This window comes from Amborella trichopoda, chromosome 10 (genome assembly GCF_054954075.1).
Source record: "Amborella trichopoda isolate Santa Cruz 75 chromosome 10, AtrichopodaSantaCruz75HAP2 v2.0, whole genome shotgun sequence".
Classification (NCBI taxonomy): Eukaryota; Viridiplantae; Streptophyta; class Magnoliopsida; order Amborellales; family Amborellaceae; genus Amborella; species Amborella trichopoda.
In genome coordinates, this window is record NC_142345.1 from 40,850,468 (window position 1) to 40,872,949 (window position 22,482).

The 22,482-nt window shown below is 36.1% G+C and overlaps 1 protein-coding gene across 11 annotated transcripts; it reads right to left on the reverse strand.

Moving 5' to 3' along the window:
• Positions 1-1,964: 1,964 nt before the first annotated feature.
• Positions 1,965-15,010, reverse strand: LOC18433963 (uncharacterized). 11 transcript variants are annotated; one of them, XM_020667042.2, is made up of 6 exons: positions 13,517-13,692; positions 10,656-10,783; positions 6,962-7,019; positions 6,417-6,454; positions 4,859-4,934; positions 1,965-3,303 (listed from the first exon to the last, which is right to left on the reverse strand). In XM_020667042.2, the coding sequence occupies exons 4-6, from the start codon at positions 6,435-6,437 to the stop codon at positions 2,318-2,320; spliced, it is 1,083 nt and encodes a 360-aa protein (XP_020522701.1). In that variant the 5' UTR covers positions 6,438-6,454; positions 6,962-7,019; positions 10,656-10,783; positions 13,517-13,692; the 3' UTR covers positions 1,965-2,317. The 11 variants fall into 11 exon arrangements, with proteins under 11 accessions (XP_020522701.1, XP_020522702.1, XP_088705100.1 ...); XM_020667043.2 differs by lacking the exon at positions 6,417-6,454; XM_088848974.1 differs by lacking the exons at positions 6,417-6,454; positions 6,962-7,019; positions 13,517-13,692 and adding an exon at positions 14,691-15,010.
• Between the last annotated feature and the right edge of the window lie 7,472 nt (positions 15,011-22,482).

Here is a 22,482-nt window from a genome sequence, read left to right on the forward strand (position 1 = left end):
CACTCTTCTGTTTTTTTCTTCTTTTTTTTTTATGGATTGTTTGATTGAAATGTGTCATCACCACTCTCCAATTTCATAACAGAGGTTTATTATAAAGCCAGGAGCCCTTAAACAAACCAATGGCAATCTAGTATTTGTTTTCATGTGGTCAAATAAATATAGGCGCAGGAGGGGAGACTTGGCCATGGAAAATGAAGGGCTAATTTGGTAATTGTTTTTCCTCCAAGTCAGTATTTTGACAACCAGCCCATAGGCTCGTGGTTAGGACCGTGAAACCAAAACGGAACGTCGAAGGTTCGAACCCCACCCCTGACCGACCTCAAAAAGAAAACAATTAAAAAATCATAAATCAAAACACACTAGAAACGTGAGAAATTACGAAAATAACCATACGATATTTGCTATTTAATATTTTATTTATGTTTAATTTAATTTCAGAATATACACCAAAAGATACACGATCATGCATGATATTTGCTATTTAAGATTTTATTTATGTTTAATTTAATTTCAGCATATACACCAAAAGATACACGATCATGCATGAAATAGTTGCAAAGAGTCGAATGTTAAATAGTTTTTCTCTTATGGCAAGTTTGATAAAATCTCCTCAAAATCAAGCGTCACAAAAGAAGATGTATATGCAAGGCACAAAGATTTATAATAAAACCCGACCGAGAAATATTTTTAAGACCTCAAAATTCAGGGATGCAAAGTCTTTAAGCCATAGATGTCAATAAAGGAGATTTGCATTTCACACTCTCATGTGCTTGAAAAAAACAATGCTATTAGGGGCCATCCAATTTTTTAGGGCAAGATCTCAATGTTAAAGAAGTCGATCCAAAATTTTCCTTTTGAAAATAATCACCTCGTGACACTTACAAGGTTCCCAAAATCCGATACCAATAAAACCTCTTAAAGTCTTTTGCTTGAGGGAATAAATGTATAATATGCTTCCATTGGAGTATAATGCTCGTTCATGGACCAAAAAAAACAAAGAAAAGCTTGTTTCATCTGTGGATATCAAAAAAAATGGGGACAATTTTTTCCCAAGCATTTCTAGGCCATGAGCACAAATGAACCCAAAAAGTCTTCAAAGCCAACTCCCAAACAACCCAAATGTGGACTCATATTCATCCAACACGAAAACCATAGAACCATCGCATGCTTGTGTTCATTCCCATGCCCATTTCAAAAGCCATCACTGTACTCCCTGCAAAGCAATGTTTTTGAAACTCAGATTGCCAGGGCTGATCTATTACAGTACACCATGTGAAGCAGTGTTTTTGAAATTCGGATTGCCAGGGCGTATCCATAATTGTACACCATGTGAAGCAGTGTTTTAAAACTTGGATTGGCAAGGGCAGATCATCCACCCCACAAATCCATGTCGGATGCCAGAACACCTATCCGGATCGGTCTGTATTGGTGCCAATACTTTACCAAAACCTATTCAATTCGCCAATTACCGATCCGGATTGGCACTTCCAGATTTGGATTGGTGGTCTTAAACACTAAAATGAAAAATTTTTCACCATAAACACTAATATGAAACATTTTTCACCAATACCATTATCAAAATAGTGCACATACAATGCTCTGCTTAAAGAATACTATCCACTTGCTCACTCACCTTAAAAAAACTAATTAGAAGGATTTCTTGGATCTAACGTTTTGGGACTCATCACATGATTATTTTCATAGAAACAAGGGATTTTAAGTTCTTAAAGATTTGGATTTAGCTGTCCAGAACTTGGACGGTCCATATTCAATTCTAGGATGCTGTTTTTTTAGACGACAGAGTGCAACTGAAATTCTTTTTACTTTTTCTAAGTTGAGGGCTATGTTGAAGAGAATAAATCCCAACACCAGCTCAAAAGAAACCCAACCATCATCTACAACCTGAATTCTCACAAAATACGAGAGGAACCAAAAAGCAGATGAAAAGAAACATGAGGTCAAGATGAAAAAGCGCAAGTCTATATATTCAGATGCGCATTCATTGAAGCATGCAAAAACAGAAGATCTACTGAAAGAAAAAGCCCAACATAAATACATACACACACACCAAAGGTATGAGCTACCCAGCTGTCCATGTTCAGCTCATCCCCACCACCACCATTTTCCCCACCAAAAAAAGCCAGCATCTCTCTCTCTCTCTCTCTCTCTCTCTCTCTCTCTCTTTCCCACCAAAAAAAGCCAGCATCTCTCTCTCTCTCTCTCTCTCTCTCTCTCTCTCAGCAAACCCCCACTTGATCTCCACACACTCGTTCCTCTTCCTTTCTACCACTAACCAAATCCCCCTTCTTTCTCCCCCTTACTTGATCATCACATACTTGTTGCTCCCATGCTTAGCCCAATGGTCCTTAAGGTCTATGGGCTTTGTAACGTCCACCCCTTGCTGACCCAACCTTTGTAAGACCTTTTGAAAGGCTCCACCACTCATCTTTCGCCCAGTTAATCGATAACCTTTCTTATATGGATTCATAGGCAATGGATAAACCGACATCACTGGAGTACAACATGCTGATTGCCAACCCCCATCACCCCACCTATGGCATATATGGTTCGCCCCAGTGCATGAGCAATAAGGCACAGGCATTGATAGTGACTTATGCAGACTTGATCCTCTCTCTCTCCTCTTTTGCCCAGTTGGCTTAGGGTTTTGTTGAGCTATCCCCACTTTCTTCTCAGCCGCCGGTTTTCTCTTTTTTGCTGGATTTGTTGCTGAGTTCCGCCGACCCGGTTTCTTTCCGTCCCACGCTCCTCCCTTACGTTTCTCCCCATTTTTTGTAGGACCCATATCAGGGTTCGAGCCATCAGTGGGAGCTACAACAGGTTGTGATGGGCCCGAAAGCCCCATCTGGCCATCCGCCCGATTACTATTATAAGCATAGTTCTCAATGGGTTGGTCGACTCGGGCCTCTCTAACGCATGAGCCCAATTGGGTTGACGAGAAAATGTGGGCTAATTGGGCCACATAGGCGTGCCAATCAGGATGGTCTCTTTTCAAACTTTCAAGTGCAGCTAAAGCTGCATCTCTCTCCATGACAGCTTCTTCTCTTTGGGCGAGGGCCATGTCTCGCTGGTTGAAGGCTGAGTCTCGCTCGCTTGTGGCTGCCTTCTTCTCAGCGATGGCCATGTCACGCTCGCGAACTGCTGCATCGCGCTCTGCCTTCACCGTGGTCATCCTCGACGAAGCGAACTCCTTAAGGCCCCGGTCTTCGAGAGAGGTGTTCCCTATCAAGTTGCAGAGTTGCTTCCTGTCCTTCCCAGTGCCATCCACATTATGTGAAGGCAGGACTGTGAAAGTCCCAAGCATTCGTCATGGAAAGAGGGCCAGAGAGAAAACCAAAACTCAAATCTAGTGATCTAGCCTGTGGGTTGATGAGAAAACCTTAATGGCCTGTATAATATGATCCATATGGTCATCATAACCCCATAAGCTGGAGGTTTATCAGCCTCACATCAATGGGTTGGACAAGTGATGGAAGGCAGTTGGCAGTGGTATCCCCCGTAAAGTCATTGACAGAACTGTATATCCCTACTCTCCCTCCATCAATCTCTAGCCAATTGATTGGACAGTGATAAACCCATAGGTCATAGTTGTTACTACAATCATATAAATCCTATTACGTCTTACCAAAATTTCAAAATAGGGAGAGTACATTATGACCCATATGAGCATAGTAACAATTAAGGCAGTAAGTCACAGTTAACAATTTCAAAAAAAAAAAAATAAGGCCATAATTATCATCATTGACCCATCCATAGTTTGGATGGTGATGGAGAGAGAATGACCCCCACAGACATGTAATTGAATCAGTAGTCTGTCCCACTCTTCCTTCACTGCCAACTCATTGACTAGACAGTGATGAACCTTATGGTTTCAATGTTGCCATGATCATATGGATTGTTTTTCTATTTGCAACTGTTTTTGCTATTCCCGCCTCAAACATGGGTGGAAATAATAAAAATATAATTCATCAGGCTTTCTGTCCATGTTTAGGGATGGAAGCAGCAAAATAGTAGTGTGCGGGAACTAAAAGGTAAAAAAGGAAAAGCACACAATAGACTGACGGGCCATGGTGTACTCAGTCCACTGCGTCATAAGTTACAAATGTCCAATGAAATGATTGATAATGATAGAGTGAGAAGGCGGGCAAGCACTGGGGCTAAGTCCTGTTTTCTTGCTTTCTCTCTGCCATCATCCAATAAATCATCCATCATTTTATTGGATGATGGAAATTTTTATAAAAAAAATAGTGATATGATTTCCACAAAATAAAGCCACATTTGTTACTTCAAAATAATAAATAGTAAAGCTGAAGAGTGAAGGTTGTGTCACATAGACTTCTAAAACAATAATGCATAGGGAAGACATCTGATCTAGCTCTAGATATTAAAATATAATCTAGAAGATCACTTATTTCTCAAAAAACAGCTATATTGATATCTTATCATACAAGTACTTCATATGCATGCAATATTAACATGAGTTTAGTTCATTTGCATCAAGACGTATCTTAAGTACTTCATATGCATGCATTATTAACATGATTTTAGTTCAATTGCATCAAGACGTATCTCTATTGCTTTTTCAAATCAATAGAAGTGCTCTTTCTTATGTCACCATTTCTAGGCACATTTATCACTACCATATAAAACGAAATGAACTTGAACTAAAACAGGCATAACTCACTTGACATGAATGACAGTTCCTAAGGTATTAAGATGCATCTCTAATACCTTAAAAACTCAGTAGCAGCATTTCTCATGTGATGGTCTTCTGGGCAAATTTAATACTGCCAAAAAATAATAATAATAAATGAACTTGAACAAAAACAGGCTAACTCACTTGAGGTGAAAGAATGTTCCTCAGGCATGCGGAAGAAATTTTGATTCTGAGACTTCGCCAATGGGCCAAACGAAGCCTGAAGAAAGAGAAAGACAATGCTATACCTCAATTCAAATGGAAATAGAAATATCATATTTTATGATCTGACCAAGAAAAGGAATTGGTGCCATAAGTTTGATCTATCCATTAATTTTCACACAACCCACAATTTCGCAGATGTGCACCAAGCAACCATACAAGCATACACACAGCACAAAAATATGGGGTCTGGCATCTTGGCACCAAGGTTACACATAAGACTAAGTGATACTGTCCAAGGTATAAGAGAGAAGAGACCAGTGGAAAGGATCAGTAAGCCATTTCTTGAAAGGATCTTTTTCATTGCATTTTATAAGAAATATCCTACTCATTTATTACTTAATCCATAAAATCTCCAAAGACCATCGACATTATCCTGTTTAGAGCAGATTGCATATGCTAAAAAAATAATCAACAATAAACTAAAACTACAAAGTCAAACACTTCACTGAATTGATAACAGTGAGTGCTCTAGAGCTCTGTAGGTTTGGAATGACCCAAAGCATTATAACCAGTTGACATGTGTCCTACGATTAGGTTGTTATTGCTCATTTATAACTCTACATAGCAAGTAACTACCAAAATAAAAAAGACAAGTTCAGTAAAGGTGACATTGCATTGGTATTGCCATTCTCTAATCATAATGAAATACACCAAGTTTTTGCTACCAAAGCAGATATCCCCTATAGTCCTACCAAATGCCCCATCCTATGCCTTTCCTCAGCAATCAATATGCATCCATAGAGAATCCCTCCCCCGTCCACAGGGTAATTCTATTAAATCACAAGTTTCACGTTTCATTCATCTCAATGCTTGTAAACAGCAGATCTGGCTCAGAAACAAGGTTTCAAAAAATGCTAGGCAGCCTGCCTGGCGCCCAGCGCCTAGGCGGGCACCCCGTAGTTTTAAAAAAATGAGAAACGCCTAGCATGCGTGAGCGCCCACCCAGGTACATCCACCTGTGTAGGGCCGCCTGGGTCTAGGCGGGCGAATTTTTGGTCCAGGCCGCCTAGGCGCCAGGAGATCCATTTTTAAAACATTGCTCAGAAATTCTGCTAAAATTTCAATCTGATTTGGAAAACTCTCTGCTGAATCAGGACCAAGTAGAGACGAGCGAGGCCGGACATGTCTGGCCAAGTGCAAGTCAAATTGTTTCTAAACTCAGGGTAGGTAAGTCCAGGAAGACTAAACAAGTGGCTAATCACTGACTACCATTGGAAAATTTCAGAGTTGCTAATCATTGATTCCCCTGATAATACCTTAACCTCCTTAGTCAGCATGTCTTGTCTAAATTCTAACCCTTTAACCACCTAGGGCCAAATCAGTATCAAGATGGGAGAAGTGGGCCTTTTTTATCAGTGTCTTCATTTTAAGATGGGTGGGGTAACCATAAATAATTTCATCAAATTTACAGGATAGTATGTACATCATGATACATGACACCCCCGAGGATGTGATGAAATGAATCAACGAATAGTACCTTAACCAGTCCAATGTCCATATCCTCTTCACAGCCACCTATTGAAATGATAATCAGTATTACCAAATTCGCTTTGCTCATGGACAACCTCCAAACCCAAGCAAAGTACTACTACTCGGAAACTTAATAATTTTTTTGGAATATCCCTTTCTTTAAGCATTTTTGTTACTATAGCCAAAAGAATATTCATAATGTGGGAATAAGAATTAAAGAAAGGAAACTTGAGTGTTCTAATGAAATTTTGCAATTATTTTGTGCAGCGTTCGAAAACATGTATCAGTGGGTTGGATCGCCCACCTAGCGATCCCGCGTCGAATCACCTGGTCGTCAATCTGGATCAGTCCTTGGCAATCAAGAAAATATCAAAAAATAAAAAATAAAAATGAAAGAAAAGTTTGTGTTATGGTTTATGGTTCACTAGGATACCTAAGAAAACCTTAGACAAACTAAAAAAATAAAAGAAGAAAGAAAAGAAAATATAAAATAGGGGATTGGGGAAGAGAGGGGGGGATTTGAGGGGTACGTGGCTGGTACCAATTCCTTACCAAAAGCAATTTGGTCCCGACAGAATCCTAGTCCAGATCAGGCGATTCCCGAGCTGACCTGCGATTTTTAAATCACTGATTTTGCATAAATCTGAATTTTGAAAATTGATACATCTCTTAACAAAGAAGTGGCCATGTTCATTGCATATGCAAGTTACTTAAAAAATATCACCACTGCTGAAGCCAAGTCATCTTGTATAAGTAATGAAAATATTAGAAATCCAATTTTGATATGCGTTTTAAGACATAGAATATCTTGAAATTTAGAAAATATACATTAAAACAAGCGAGTACTTTTTCTTCCATAAGTAAAATATGTGCAATCTGAATCTTGAGCATATTTTCATATAATGTACTTTCCTTGCACAGCAAGTGCTTTAAAAATTAATATTTTCAATCTATTTTTCAAATTAAAAGTATCAAATTATAAAGGAACAGGTTAAAATAAGGCCGACGCTTTATGGAAAAAATTGAAGCTTCACCTCAAAGCTCACCAAAACTTATAGATCGTGTCGAGAACCTTCAAATCGATCATCTCGACGTAGATCATCATGGTTGCTAAAAAAAAATGATTTCAAGCCCTAAAATGATGTATATTGCAGCACATAATCTAGACCATCCATTTTCAAGTGTTCCTAGATCCACAAGATCTGTGCCATTTTCTGAGCTATAAATTTCACAATCGGTGGTGAAAATGGATTTTAGAGCCATCTTAGGAATATCCCATGCTCAAAGTGTTCTCCAAACAAGATTTCGAGGTGATGCTTTACTTTTTTTTCATAAGGCCCAGGGCTTACAGAAACTGCATCCAACTATAAATATCCAACAAAAAAATCCACCAAAATACTAAGCATATTATTTAGCTTCTTCAGCCCTTTTCGACCCAAAACCTATAATTTTTTTTAACCTTTAGATGTTTTTCATTTCTCATTAAGAAAATACCAGAATACTTCCCACAAATCGACCAAAGGGCTGAAGCGCTTCTCTTCCCCGGCCACACCGCAGTGAGCTCCAAAGCATCTGACAACATTGATGATGATCAACCGACTGAATTTCATTTCATATGCCTTAAATCATATTCCTTTATATTCAAATGAGGAATCCACGTTCATGTTCTTCCAACATTGAGGGCTCATCTTTGTATCAGGAGAAATAAATAAGATTGTGATCTTGTGGAATACTCAGCAAATTTCAGAAGTTCTTGCCAACCTCAAAGCCATACCATATATATAGTCATATGCTTTTCTTTTTTTATTTTTTGTAGTTTTAGCTCCATGACTTATTACTCGTCAATAGTTAATTATCCATAGTTTTCAAAATTATCATCAACCCCATAGCATAATGACGGTCGGAACATCTGTGAAGGAACACTTAGGTAGCTTAACCCCACTGCATGCGCCTCAGGTTCACTTTGCCCTTTAAACTTGGACTTTCTAAGTTATACTGGAATAAACTCCCATAAACTGATCACCCGGGTTGTTTGTTTTTTTTTGACAAGATGGTCATCCGAGTTGTTTTTGGTTATAATGTCATGGTACCTTATTCAGCTAGACCTAAACGAGGTTCGGGTTTCTCACATTAGTTCTAAGTTAATAACTTCCAAGGAAATAGGAAATTGATGCTATCAGTGTTCTACTACCTAAACCCCTCTGAATCTAGTGAATTGTTAAATGATTCTGTTGTTTATTGTAAGTTGTTAAATGCTTCTCTTATCACTCGTAACTTTGCTTGAAAGTGTTATGGTGCATCTCAACCATATAACACTTCTATCCTGACCGAGACATGGATTGACCTTCACTTTCTGTGCATCAGTATATCATTCTAAAAATATTACCCTCATGTCTCACTTAAAATAACATCTGAACTTATGATTTATGACATCACCTCTCCAAGGATCCTTTGTGTCATCTTTATTGACTACTTATGAGTTACAATGTTAAGAGTCAATATTACTATGACTCAGATGATTCATAAATCACCTCTACATAAATCACCTGTAACCCAAGTCCCAAAAGTGACAATAATAAATCAAAGGGGACTGCCAATTCATTAAAGGGAAATACCTAACTACAGTAGATAGGCATTCCTTTCATCTCAACAGACCAGCAGATTACTGAACTGCTCACTAAAACTTAGTTTTCTGAACCATAGTTATGGGTAAAAAAAGGTGTGCTCTGGATTCACGTGTCAATTGAACAAGGCTGCCAACAGGGTTAAGTCTCAACAAGACAAAGTTATTTAGACAATAAAATGACTCAACTGTCGAGCAATGTGGCAGAGTCCATCTGCTCATTTTCCACCAATTGTAAACCAATACATAAGGCAATGTAAGACTTGTAGGAGAGGCATTTGAACCACATTATCTCATTTCCAGGAGAAAAGAAAAGAAAGAAAATACTTTCAATAATGACTACCATACGCTTCTTTATCAAACCTAAAGCTGTTATAAGAGACCTAAAGCATAAGAAAGTTTCAAATGACCATATTATGATATATCAAATGATCATATTCTGATATATTCTTGCTCCTTTATATTACCTTTCTAACAGAAATTTAAAGAACTGTTTTCAACTCATGCACCAACTCGATAAAGCAAGCTGTCTGAAATAATTTTGGAGTTAAAGGTAAAAAAGGTAAAAATCTCACCACTATAGTGTGCTTTTCCTTTCTAGCCTACACCTATTAATTAAACCGAATCAGAAGTCTTACAACCACATTGTGATGGTCATATATTTCCATCCAATAAAATCTCACCACTATTTCTTCTCTTAGTTTAAAGCTTTTGAAGGAGGAAGAGTTTGGATATATTTCTTGAACTATACCCTTGAACACAGATAGGTCCCAATTATGCTGTCCAGTAACTTTTACATTTTCTCCCATTTTTACAAATGTAAACAGTATTGCAACGGTATTCCAACATTACTGTACTTTCCCTTCCAGTCTTGTTCTAGCTAGCCTATGTAATTCAATTGCACCATAAACCAAAAAGGGAATTCCATAAGAAGGATATGTTCAAGAAGAAATCGGGCTTGAGCAGAGACAAGTTGTAGAAAGCACGGAAACACCTAAATACTTACGTTTTTATTAACAAAACAAAGATTGACGAAAACCCAAAAGCATATGTCATTACAAATAAATGAAAATAAGTCAGAGCTTCCAAAGTTGTGACTATGTTGGAAGAGAGAGGGAAAATGAAATCAAAATAATGATTCAAGCATTAAGGAATAGGGCTTGGGTCAAGGTGGTAGCAGCTGGTTTTTATAGCACTACATCTCAAGTTCCATTCCTATGTAACCTTGTCAAAAAAATAAAAAAATGATTCAAGCATTCACCATGGAAATAAATCAAAATATTGTCTGTACAACCAACTACTCATGATGTATGCTTTCATCTAAAATGTTTACTTTCCCAAAAATTAGGAGAAATTTCCCCAGAAAGACATAAGAGAGTTATCCACGCATAAAAATATTAAGAAAGGAACAAAAAGAGGTGTTCAAGTTTTGTGATTGTCCCAAGACCAAAAACTGCTTAAATGATGACAATGCTTGTGACTAATAGAGGACTTTTTTTATAGCGAGGGACCACAAAGTATCTTCTTGTTAAGCTAAGGAATCGCAAAATTGGAGCAACCTTGAAAAAAAAAAAAGAGCAACAAGATCAAAACAGGATGAAACATCAAATTAAGAAAAATTACCTGATTCATGAGGAACCTGATAGTGATAGCTCAATGAAATTACAAATTGAAAAAGGTTCTTCCGACAAACGCTTTTTTAACAGAAATAACCATGTGACACAAAAATATTCTTTTTGAGAAGCTTGCTCCTGAAATTCATAGCGATCAAGAAGAAAGTTTAGCATGATAATATGCTAAAATATGGCTTGCATGCAAGAGTAGGTGCTACAATGTACATTAAATCAATGAAAAATCCACGAACAAAACAAAGAAAGGGCCATGTTAGTACTATCAAATCACAAGGCAAACAATGACTAAGAAGATGTCAAAACCAGGACAGGGTAAAAGGAGAAAGCCAAAAAAGGAGAGAGGAAAAGTCTTGGTCTCCAAATGAAATAAAGGAGGAGGTGATTGTCAAAAAGAAAGAAAGGAAAAAGAGGAGCAACAGGACATGAAGACCAATGTTACCGGATGCCTGCATAATCCAGATGAGAGGATAGCTAATATATATGCTGACTCCTCTAATTGATGAAGATCCACAATACAACACAATTAAAACCAAGGTGGGGCTCAATTAACATAAAGACAAGAATACCAGTAATACAAATGGACACATGACATATGGAATAAATCTCCCAGGACAACATGCCAAACTTTTTGTTTGAAATCATCTAAATTTATGACCAGACAGGAAAGGACCAGACTATGTTTACCTCTAGGTTATGATGCCAAACTTTTCATGTTCATGATAAACACCATACTCTCAATGCCTCAGGCAAACATAATCAAACAAATCTGGCCGTGTCTACCCAATTGCTCAATCAACAAAACAAATATAAAATATCCATGTAAACTCTGATCCTACCAGGATCTTGAGATAAAAAATGAACCATTGCATGCTTTCCAGCACCAATTAAAACCAACATACTATATGCCTGATGGTCGATCCTCCTCCACACACACACACCCCCAACCCCCCCCCCCCCCCCCAAAAAAAAGAAAAAACGAAGGAGAAAAAATGGAAACAAAACCTAAACCATTTGCCAAATACTCATCAATTAAGAGTTGTCCATCTCATAAACTTTTTTTCTTTTGATAAGTAATCCATCTCATTCCCACTTTGTTTGCATTTTGCAGTTTCCTAGAACTATAAAAAATAGGTCCTAATTGGTAAAATCTCGCATCTCAATGATCCAAGCCTCCCATGAAGTTCCGCAAAAAATCCTCTTACAAATCAAGATGGATTTTTGTCCATCATCCGTATAAGATCAGGAACAAACCACACCATCCTTTAGAAGGAAGCAGTGGATGCTTCCAAATTTTAATAAAAAGGAGGGTGAAGCTTGACTTGGGTAAGTAAAATCAAACTTAAAGAGGAAATCAGCATTCCAAAATTCCAATGACTGATCTAGATGAAAGGAATAAAAATGAAAACAGCAATGTCAAGACATGCATGAGAATAAACATTAAACCACAGTTGTAATATGTAAAGGGTGTGGTTTGTATGAAGCCTAAGCTCTAAACAATCAAATTAGAGCCTACCTTATAGTGTCGAGAAATGCGCAATACTAGAAATCTTTGTGATAGCTTTAAAATATATTTTTATCTTTATTTATAAATTTTAAAAGCTTTAAAAATAGTGTAGATCGACAGATCTATGAAAACTTGAAAATCTTGAAAATTTGCTGTCCAAAAATACGTTACAAAATACACTATTTCCAAAACTTGAAATCTATTTTTTTCTCATGTCCATGCGTCTTGATATCCAGATGATAAATTTGAGGATATTTGAGCATCAAAACAACCTTTTCTAGTGAAATTTTTGAGGTAGGCTCTAATTTTATTGTTTAGAGCCTCGGCTCTATATAAACTTTTCCCATATGTAAATGGAAACCTAAATTTCTAGAAAATAGGTGTTTTTGTCAGCATATTATAAAATAAATAGGAGAATTCGTGGAAACCCTGTCAATCTAATTAGAACTCGCACAGTGACAACTAAAATGTCTCATTTTTTCAACTATTCAGAAACAAAAGGTCATCAGAATAAAAGTATTTTCTCCAGAAAATATTTTAAAATCCAGAAAATATTTTAAAATTGAAAAATCACTAAAGTAACAAATATTTAAAGGAATAATGGGCACTTGAACCCGAGAACTACAGTTACATTTCATTTTTGGAATTCTTTAACTATCATCATTTACAACCATAGCAAAAGTCCACCAAAAACCCTCACCAAATTACCATGAACACATTTTAATAAAAACTAAGGACATGGAAGATGCATTTTCTGAAAGGGCCTTCGAACCAATCCTTCGACTTTTTCTTTTCTTTGTTGAATTGCAAATCAGAGAGAAACCATAATACCATGCTAGAACAAACTTAAAAAGAAACAAACTAAAATAAAAAAAGACCAAGAATTTGAAAACATTAACCATATAACTGATACTGCAATCATGTGCAAGGTATAAAAGCTAATTAAGCTTATTAATGCAGTAAAAAAAATTCACCCAATTTGTGAAGTACATAAAAACCAACTTCTACACCCTAGAAAGTCAAAAAGATTTGGCCCTTTATGGGTTTCTCTCTCAAAAAATAAATTAGGCAAACATGCAGGATCAACTAATGGGAGTGGGAAGGAAGTACAGAAAAAATGCATAAATCTTTTTATATTCAGAAGAAACTGGAGAAGGGGAGTGAACCCATTTTCCCAGTCCAAAGCTCTTGACTCCCGATATAAGGATATATTCATGTTAAAGAGATTTCATAAACAAGTGAGCTACTTGGCTTAAGCTTTATACAACACTGCTTGCTTCCATTTAGAGAGAGAACCCAAAAAAAAGACATCTTTTTTAGAGAGAGAAAGAAGAGGCAAGATATCTTACTTGGAGCCTGAGATCTGAGACCTAGCTGCATCAGAAATTAGAGGGAAAACCAGGAGAAACCATGATGCTGGAGGTCATGTTACAGTGATGAACACCATGAGAGAGAGGCGTGGGGGAGAGAGAAGATAGAGAGAGAGGCGTGGGGGAGAGAGGAGATAGAGAGAGAAAGATGCTTTGGGGAGAGAGATAGTCTGCCCTAGAATTATTAATAGAGAGAGAAAGAGAGTAGGATTACCCCTTACAATAGCGAAAAGACCAAACAGAGAGGGAGTTCTCAATGGACAGATAAAGTGAACAAATTGACCCCAACAATAGGAAAAAGACAGAAAATCATATAGAGAGAGAGAGAGAGAGAGGGGCTCATTGTGAAGGATCAATAGAGATTGGCTCTATCCTATGTGGTTGTATTTAGGACCTCTTTCTCTCTCTAGGATCTTAGCTCTTCTTCCTGTGTAGTTCGGACTTCTCTCTCTAAGGTATCTAAGAGTGATGTAGAGAGAGAAAGAGGTCTTAAGAGAGATCCAAGGGTGAGAGAAAGAAAGAGGTCTTAATTACATAAGAGAGAGTTAACATATATGCATATCAAATTTTGGGGATATATACAAGGAGCAAGTGAAGTTATTACATAAAACTTCTGATTTCCTAAACCGAACGTTACTGCGATAGTTGAATATGGACGGCATTGGATCGCTGACACCCTGCTGATATCAGGTATTCTGCGCCGTCTGTTTTTATCGGATGCCATGAAAGGTTGCAGTTGCATAGCGTATCAGATTGGAAATTGAGAAATTAAAGGAAGGGCGATTTTCTATTTAATGATATTTATTTGTCAAATATATTTAGAAGTACAGAATTTATTGCAGATTTCAGATGTTAGAACATATTTGGGGAACTATAAAAGCTATAAATGATTGGGAAATTTACGTCCATTATAACGAAATAATCCAAAAATAAGCGAATATTATCAAGAAGGATTTAATCTTCATTTTTTATTTTTTTGAACAAATTTGCCCACTGTCTGATGTTTCACTTAAAAAATTTTAGTAGTTTTCAATCGCACCCTTGGAAAATTTATCAAATTATTTATTACAAATGGGAGAGCCGAGTTCCAAGAAGCTTGAGCGAGGAAGAACATAAGGAAGAGAGCGATCAAAATCGAAGTTGTAAATAGCACCTTCGATGAGGCAGCAAAGCGCCTTGCTGCTATTCATCTTTCTAATTTACGAGTTGTATCTCTCTCCATTATCCATCGCCATTGATCATCTCTCTCTATCATCCATCGCCATTGATCCTTTCTCTTTCTCTATTATGCTGGGTGCATTGGATGAGTATATACAAATGGCGGCACAGGATGTGGTTAGGCCTCACGCAGAGTGTTGAAGGGGATTAATAGAGCTTGGTTGGCATGAGGGGGATAGGATTGCCTTGTGTTCGCTTTCGGCCCCTCCTCTCTCTCTCTAAAACTGTTGGAGTTGATTGATGCAGGTACACAATGTCGGTACGTGTGTGGTATATTAAAAAATTTAATAGGATCAATTTTTCTATACGAAAAAGAAAAATTGGATATATTTTTTTTCAAAATAGGGTAGATTATGTCCTAGAAACAAAACCACAGGTTTTAGAGCCTAATGCCAATAGTCAAGCCAGAAGAAGACTTGAAAAATAGTTAAAAGATGACAGAGTAGCTAGGACTACTATGTTGAGTTTTATGGAAGATGATTTAATTAGAGTCTTTAGGGATTACATCACAGCTCAAAGCATGATAGGCGCCCTATCTGAAAAGTATGGGACCACTTCTGAGACCCAGGTACAATTGTTGTCAGAAAAATAAAATTCTTGTAGAATGAGATGGGCACATCAAGTTTAATTGTCTTAAGCTAAAAAAAAAAATAGAAACTAAATTAACAACCCTTTTCGAAATAATCAAAATAGGAGAAAGGACTTGATCTACGTAGTCCTAGAATCAATAGTTGCCGATCATGACCTGAGAAATTGGTGGGCCGACTCAGCCTCCACTCGATATGTCTCGAGAACCAATAATGGATTCACATAATTGAAAGAGATTGCAGCCGGTAACCAACAGATTTATATGGAAAATGACACCTACTGCGATCTACTAGGCGTTGGTACTTTCAAGCTGTGTTTACCAGGAGAAACAAATATCTTATTGATTGATACATTGTATGCGTCCAATATAAGATGCAATTTGATTTATGTCCCAAGGCTAGACAAAAAGGGTTATGAAATAAGGTTCAGGTCTGGTCGGGTTACCATTGGGAAGCATTCTAGAGCTTTGGTGTACGGTACTAAAGTTGACAATTTGTACCGACTAAATATTAATGAAAGTTCATCATTTTCTGGTTATATTGATGCTTCTTTTGATGCTTTTATGTGTATGGATGATCCATATTTATGGCACTTAAGATTATGACATACAAACAAAGATAAAATGAATCAAATGGTTAAAAGAGGCTTGCTCCCCAATTTAGGAAAAATTGTGTTCAAAACATGCGAGCCATTCATTTCTGGTAAATTAACTAAGAAGCTTTTCCCTAGAGAGAAAATGTCTAATAAATTACTTAGTATTATTCACTCTGATATATGTGACCCATTAAATGTGAAAACACATAGATGTATAGAATATTTCATAACATTATGGACGATTATTCACGCTATGGATATGTATACTTAATTAGTAAGAAATCAGATGCATTAGAAACATTTAAAGAATATAAAGCTGAGGTAAAAAATTAGTTAGGTACACATATTAAAATTCTTCAAACAGATAGGGGAGGTAAATATTTCTCCGCCTTATTTTCTGAATTTTATAAGGAGCATGGTATAATTCACCAAACAACTATGCCATATACACCACAACAAAATGATGTAGCTAAAAGGAGAAATAGAACTCTAATGGACATGGTTAGGTCCATGACGAGCCATTCAAATTTATCACCTCATTTTTGGGGTGAGGCTCTCAACACTGTAATATATATCATTAATCGTGTTCCAACTAAATCTATAGACTTGACCACATATGAATTATGGACAGGTAGGAAACCTGACCTTACTATCTTGAAAGTTTGGGGTTCTTGGGCACATGTGCTTATATCACTACAAAATAGAGATACATTACAAAGTAAAACTATAAAATGCTTTTTTATAGGCTATTTAGAAAATTCTAAAGGGTATAGATTCTATAACCATGATACTAGATCATTAGTAGAGAATCGTGATGCTCATTTCTTAGAAAATATAGATGATGAACATATTTTAAATAAGCCTATTGACTTACATGAAATTGATAAAGATAAGGGTTTGGAAGACCCTGTTTCTCACACTCCCTCTAAATTTGGTGAGAATGATTCAATTGAATTAAGTATACCAGATAGGCCTAAAATAACTAGAGCCCCACCTACGACTTTAGAAGAATTTTATGGATTTATGAATGAATATAATTACTCTTCAATGAGTGAGGATACAATAGATGAATCTCGTAGCTACAGTGAAGTTATTAGCTCACATGACACAACTGAGTGGACTCAAGCCATGGATGATGAACTTGATTCTATTAAAAGAAATCAAGTTTGGGAGTTGGTTGACCTCCCTAAAGTTAGAAAAGTCATCGGTTGCAAACGAGTCCTAAAGAAAAAACTTAATGCAAATGGATCAATTGATAAATATAAAGCTAGGTTGGTAGCTAAAGGATTTATCCAAAGGGAGGGCATAGATTATATAAAAACTTATTCTCCAGTAGCAAAATTTTCACCTATTAGGATCATCCTTGCATTAGTTGCATATTATGATCTAGAATTATTTTAGATGGATGTCAAAACAGATTTCTTAAATGGAAAATTAAAAGAAAATATATACATGAAACAACCATAAGGATATGTAATTAAAGGCCAAGAAGACAAAATATATAAACTTAAGAAATATTTATGTGGTCTAAAGTAGTCTTCTAGGTAATGGTACTTTACTTTTCATAATGCAATCACTGAAATTGGTTATATAGCCAATAGATTAGAACATTTGCGTATATGTCTGGATTAGTGGGAGCAATTTTGTTATATTGTCACTATATGTGGATGATATTTTGATAGCCGATAATGATATTGGCATGATTAACCATACCAAATCATAGCTAAGTTCCCATTTTGACATGAAAGATATAGGAGAAGCCTCATATGTATTGGGCATTAAGATAACAAGAAATAGAAGTTTAAGACTTTTGTGTTTATCTCAAGAATATTATTTAGAAAGTGTTTTAAAGATATTTAAGATGGAAAATTACAAGCCCATAGATACACCTATTTGTAAAGGCTTAAAATTATCAAAGAAAATGTGTCCATTAAATGATAGTGACAAAGCTGAAATAGAAAGAATTCCATATGCTCAAGTTGTAGGATGTATAAATTATGTCATGTTGTGTACATGACCTGATTTGAATCATGTATATGGTCTTGTAAGTATATTTCAGAGTAATCATGGGATGACTCATTGGCAAGCTGTAAAAAAGATACTCAGATATATTCAGAAAACTAAAAATTTCAAGTTGTGCTTCCAAACTGACAACTTAGAGGTCACTGGGCTGATGCAGATTTTGCAGAAGACCTAAATAATAGAAAATCAACCACGAGAATTGTATTCCTCTTTGGTAGTGGACGTGTTTCTTAGTTTAGTAAGAAACAAGGTTGTGTAGTTCGATATACTATGGAAGCCGAGTATATTGCTTGTAGCATTGCACAACTTATGTCGTCTGGATTAAACACTTCATAAATGATTTGAAGCTGGATATAGCCGACGAACCTGTTAAATTTTTTTATGATAATCAGGCTGCTATTTCATCAATTAAAAATTGAGCTTATAGTTCCAGGGGTAAGTACATTGAAATTGATTATCATTATATTTATGATATTATTGAAGATAATGAAATAACTGTGAGTTATTTGCCATCTTCAAATATGATTGTTGACCCCTTAACAAAGGGATTGAGTGCAGAAATATTATCAAAGCATGTAGTTTTGATGGGACTTAAAATTATTTAAGTCAGGAACTCTCAAATGGGATATTTTTTGATGTATTGGTTATGAGAGGAAAAAATGCATTAGCGTAAAAGACCATGACATGACTTTGGATATTTTTTGTTATGAGATGTATAACCGCACTTGTGTGAAAGCCTCATGACAAAAATATGCACATAAATGTTGAATTCATTAAGTGGTAAAGACTTTATGATATTTCAATATATCTGGTCCTCATGGCCAAGTGGAAGATGTTGGTACGTGTATGTAGCCATGGGGCCTTGAAACGTGCAATATTTCTCTATGTTATAATTTAATGCTTATCACTAAAAAAAGGGAGGCTTCTTACAGAGAGAAAGTATCGTTATTTAACAGTTAGAAAGTAACCACCCACTTCTCAAGATTACAGGGCCTCTTCTATCCCTCTTTAAGAAGGGTTTCATAGTCATGGAGAGGTACATAGAAATTTACAGAGTTATCACAGTTCTGGTAAAAGCGTGATCTTTGCGATCGATAGTCCAAAGACACTGCTTTTAATCATAGAATTGGGTCCATTCTCTTCCCTCGAGTTTTTTCAACCTACAATCTCTCTCGAACCAACCCAAGTTTTGTTTGAAAATTCCATTTGCTAACTATTCCTTTATTTTTATTGAAAATACGATTGATGTTAAAAATATTGGACCACTAACTTCTTTTTTTTATTGAAAATACGGTTGCTTTGAAATGTTATCAAGCTCTATGAGGTTTTAAAAATAAGACCGAAGCAAACTTGTTAAAATAAGAAAAATATCTGAAAAAACAACAGTCTAATGCAATGGTTTAAAAAACGGATCGGTGACCCGGATCGGGCTTCCAAAAAACCGATCCGGATCGGGAATCGGGTGAATCGGTCAGAATAAAGCTTAAAAAAAATTCAAAAAAATTATTAAAATTCATTATAAATATTGTTTTTTAGGAATTCAATAAAAAATGAGGGTACTCCATTAAGAATTTTCATGTTTTTGAATGAATATGCGAATATTGATATGTTCTTTCCCTGCATGAACCGCCATTCAGCATTTAATTTACAGTATTTCGTGCTCATCCCTACACTGTTGCTGTTGGGACTCGATATGTGAATAATATGGCTGGGATAGGGTGGCCTCAGAATCATCATCTCTCTCATTTTCTCTTTGAATAATATGGATTAAAAAAAAAATAACAAATTTTCAAAAAAATCGATCATGGATTAAAAAAAAAATCACAAATTTTCAAAAAATTCTATCATGGATTACAAAAAAAAATTCGATCATGGATTAAAAAAAAAAAATCACAAATTTTCAAAAAATTCAATCATGGATTACATAAAATTCGATCATGGATTACATAAAATTCGATCATGGATTACATAAAATTCGATCATGGATTACAAAAAAAAACAAACAAAAAAAAACAAAAAATTCAATGGTGGATTACAAAAAAAGAAAAAAACAGTTCGATCATGGATTACAAAAAATTCAGTCATGGATTACAAAAAACTCTATCATGGGTTACAAAAAAAGCAAAAAACAAAAAATTCAATCATGGATTACAAAAAAAAAAACAAACATTTCGATCATGGATTACAAAAAAAAAACAAACATTTCGATCATGTATTACAAAACATTCGATCATGGATTACAAAAAATTCTATCATGGGTTACAAAAAAAAAAAAAAAAAACAAAAAAATCGATCATGGATTACAAGAAAAGAAAACAAACATTTCGATCATGGATTACAAAAAATTCTATTATGGGTTACAAAAAACAGAAAAATTCGATCATGGATTACAAAAAAACAAAAACAATTCGATCATGGATTACAAAAAAATCGATCAAGTATTACAAAAAAATCTATCATGGATTACAAAAAAAAAAAAAAAATCCGTACGGGACTCGCCGATTCCGTACAGTGAATTGACGATTCACTGTACAGAATCGTCCGGTTCTCTCTAGAACCGGACGATTTTCGATTTTTTAGGCGATCCGGTTCCCTTTTCATGATTTTCGAGTCGAACCGGGCGAGTCCGGTTTGACTCGGCGTTTTTTAAAACACTGGTCTAATGTTTTTAAAATTGAACCGAAGGTAAATTTGACAAAAAATAAAAAATTAACAGTTTTTGCACTTTCAGAGAATAATGATATATTTTAGGGTATTTCGTTATAATGCTATTAAAAACCTGCCAGTACGTGAATTTCCGTACATGATTTTAACATTAAAAAATTAGGAATCCGTTATTATAACCGTTACATCGTCACATATTTCGAAATAACGCGATATTTGGCCAAATCGATGATCTTATATATCAGCCGATAGATCAATATTTGAGATAGGGTGGTGGATAACTTGCCATTCTTATGAAAGATGAAGGCACTGTTTTATTAGGAGAGAGGGAGAGTGATTTAGTGTGCCGTGAGAGAGAGCTATTAGGTGCTAAGTGAGGAGAGAGAGTGAGAAACATTTGGCGTTAGTGAGAGAGAGATTAGGTATGTAGTGAGAGAGAAGTGTGTAGGGGCGAGGAGAGAGAGTTTTGGCGTGCAGTGGAAGATGACGTGGAGTGTGAGAAGAGAGAGAGAGATTAGGCGTGTAGAGAGTAGAGAGAGAGATAAGCCGTAGTGAGTGTTTATCTATTTATTTATTTAGTGGGAGAGAGATTAGGCGGGTTACTGAGTAAGGGTCGAAATGGAACCGGATTTAACTTGGGATCCGACGGATATACCCAACACGGTTCCGCGTATAGGTTCAACATTAAGCCCTCGTGGATTAGGTTTGGATTCAAAATCTAGACCTGAACACTATTCGAGTCGAGATCCAAATTCGGTTATATTGTATCTATAAATTATTATAGATAAAATACTTAAAGCCTTATTTGTTTAAGTGTACTAAATGTCGTATGCAATAAAAACTAGAAGTTATTTTTAGCTATTAAATGACAAATCAAATACTTGAAATCTAATGACAAGTGATCTTGTCGTCAATAATATAAGTATATGATGAAAAAAAAAAGAAAAAAAAACTCATAATAAAAATGGCAATGGACCTGACCAAACTCAAAGCATGACGGGATAGACCCATGACCCAACAGGTATGGGTATGAATGCAACATTTGGATCCAAATACTATTTGGGTATGGGTCCAACATACGGACCCGACGTGCTGCCCCTCCTAGGCGCGTAGAGAGAGATAATTTATTGTAAAAAAAGAGAGAGATAATGCGTGTAATTATTTGACCATGAATGCAATTGCCGTTATATATAAAAAGTCATTTTTTTTTGGGGAGAGAGAGAATACATGGGGCATTATATTGTCATTTTCATTAAAGGAAAAGATAAAGACTTTTTTTTTTTTGGTAGTAAACTCCATACAGTTACAGTGAGTGAGGATGGAGTTCAAGCCATGTCTTTTTTCTTTAAAGATGAATGCATTCTTAAGTTTTGCACACCTAGAGAGAGAAAGACAACTTGGCACACCTAGAGAGGGAAAGACAACTACGAAGTGTTTTGACTTGGCAACAAGAGAGAGAAAGCCTAATTACAAGAGAGGGGGTGAGAGGGCCCATAACTACAAGTGAGGTCCATTGTGTAAAATGTAGAGAGAGAGAGGCCCCAACTAAAAAGGCGGTGACTTTGTAACAAAACAAGAGAGAAGTAGTAATAAAGGTGGGGTTCTTCACTGTGCTAGAGAGACTACAATGAACTGGCCACAGTGAGAGAGAGAAAGAGAGGGAAAAAGAGGGAGTGATCCCAACTCCCAACTGCTTATTAGTTGTTGGTTTAGAGAGAGAGAGAGAGATACTTAACTACTCACTAGGGAACATCAAAATAATGAGGGAGAGAAAAGCCCTAAAGTTCTCTCCTAGAGAGAGAGAGAGAGAGAGAGAGAGAGAGAGAGGCACGTAAACTACAAGTGGGTTCTTAGGAAAC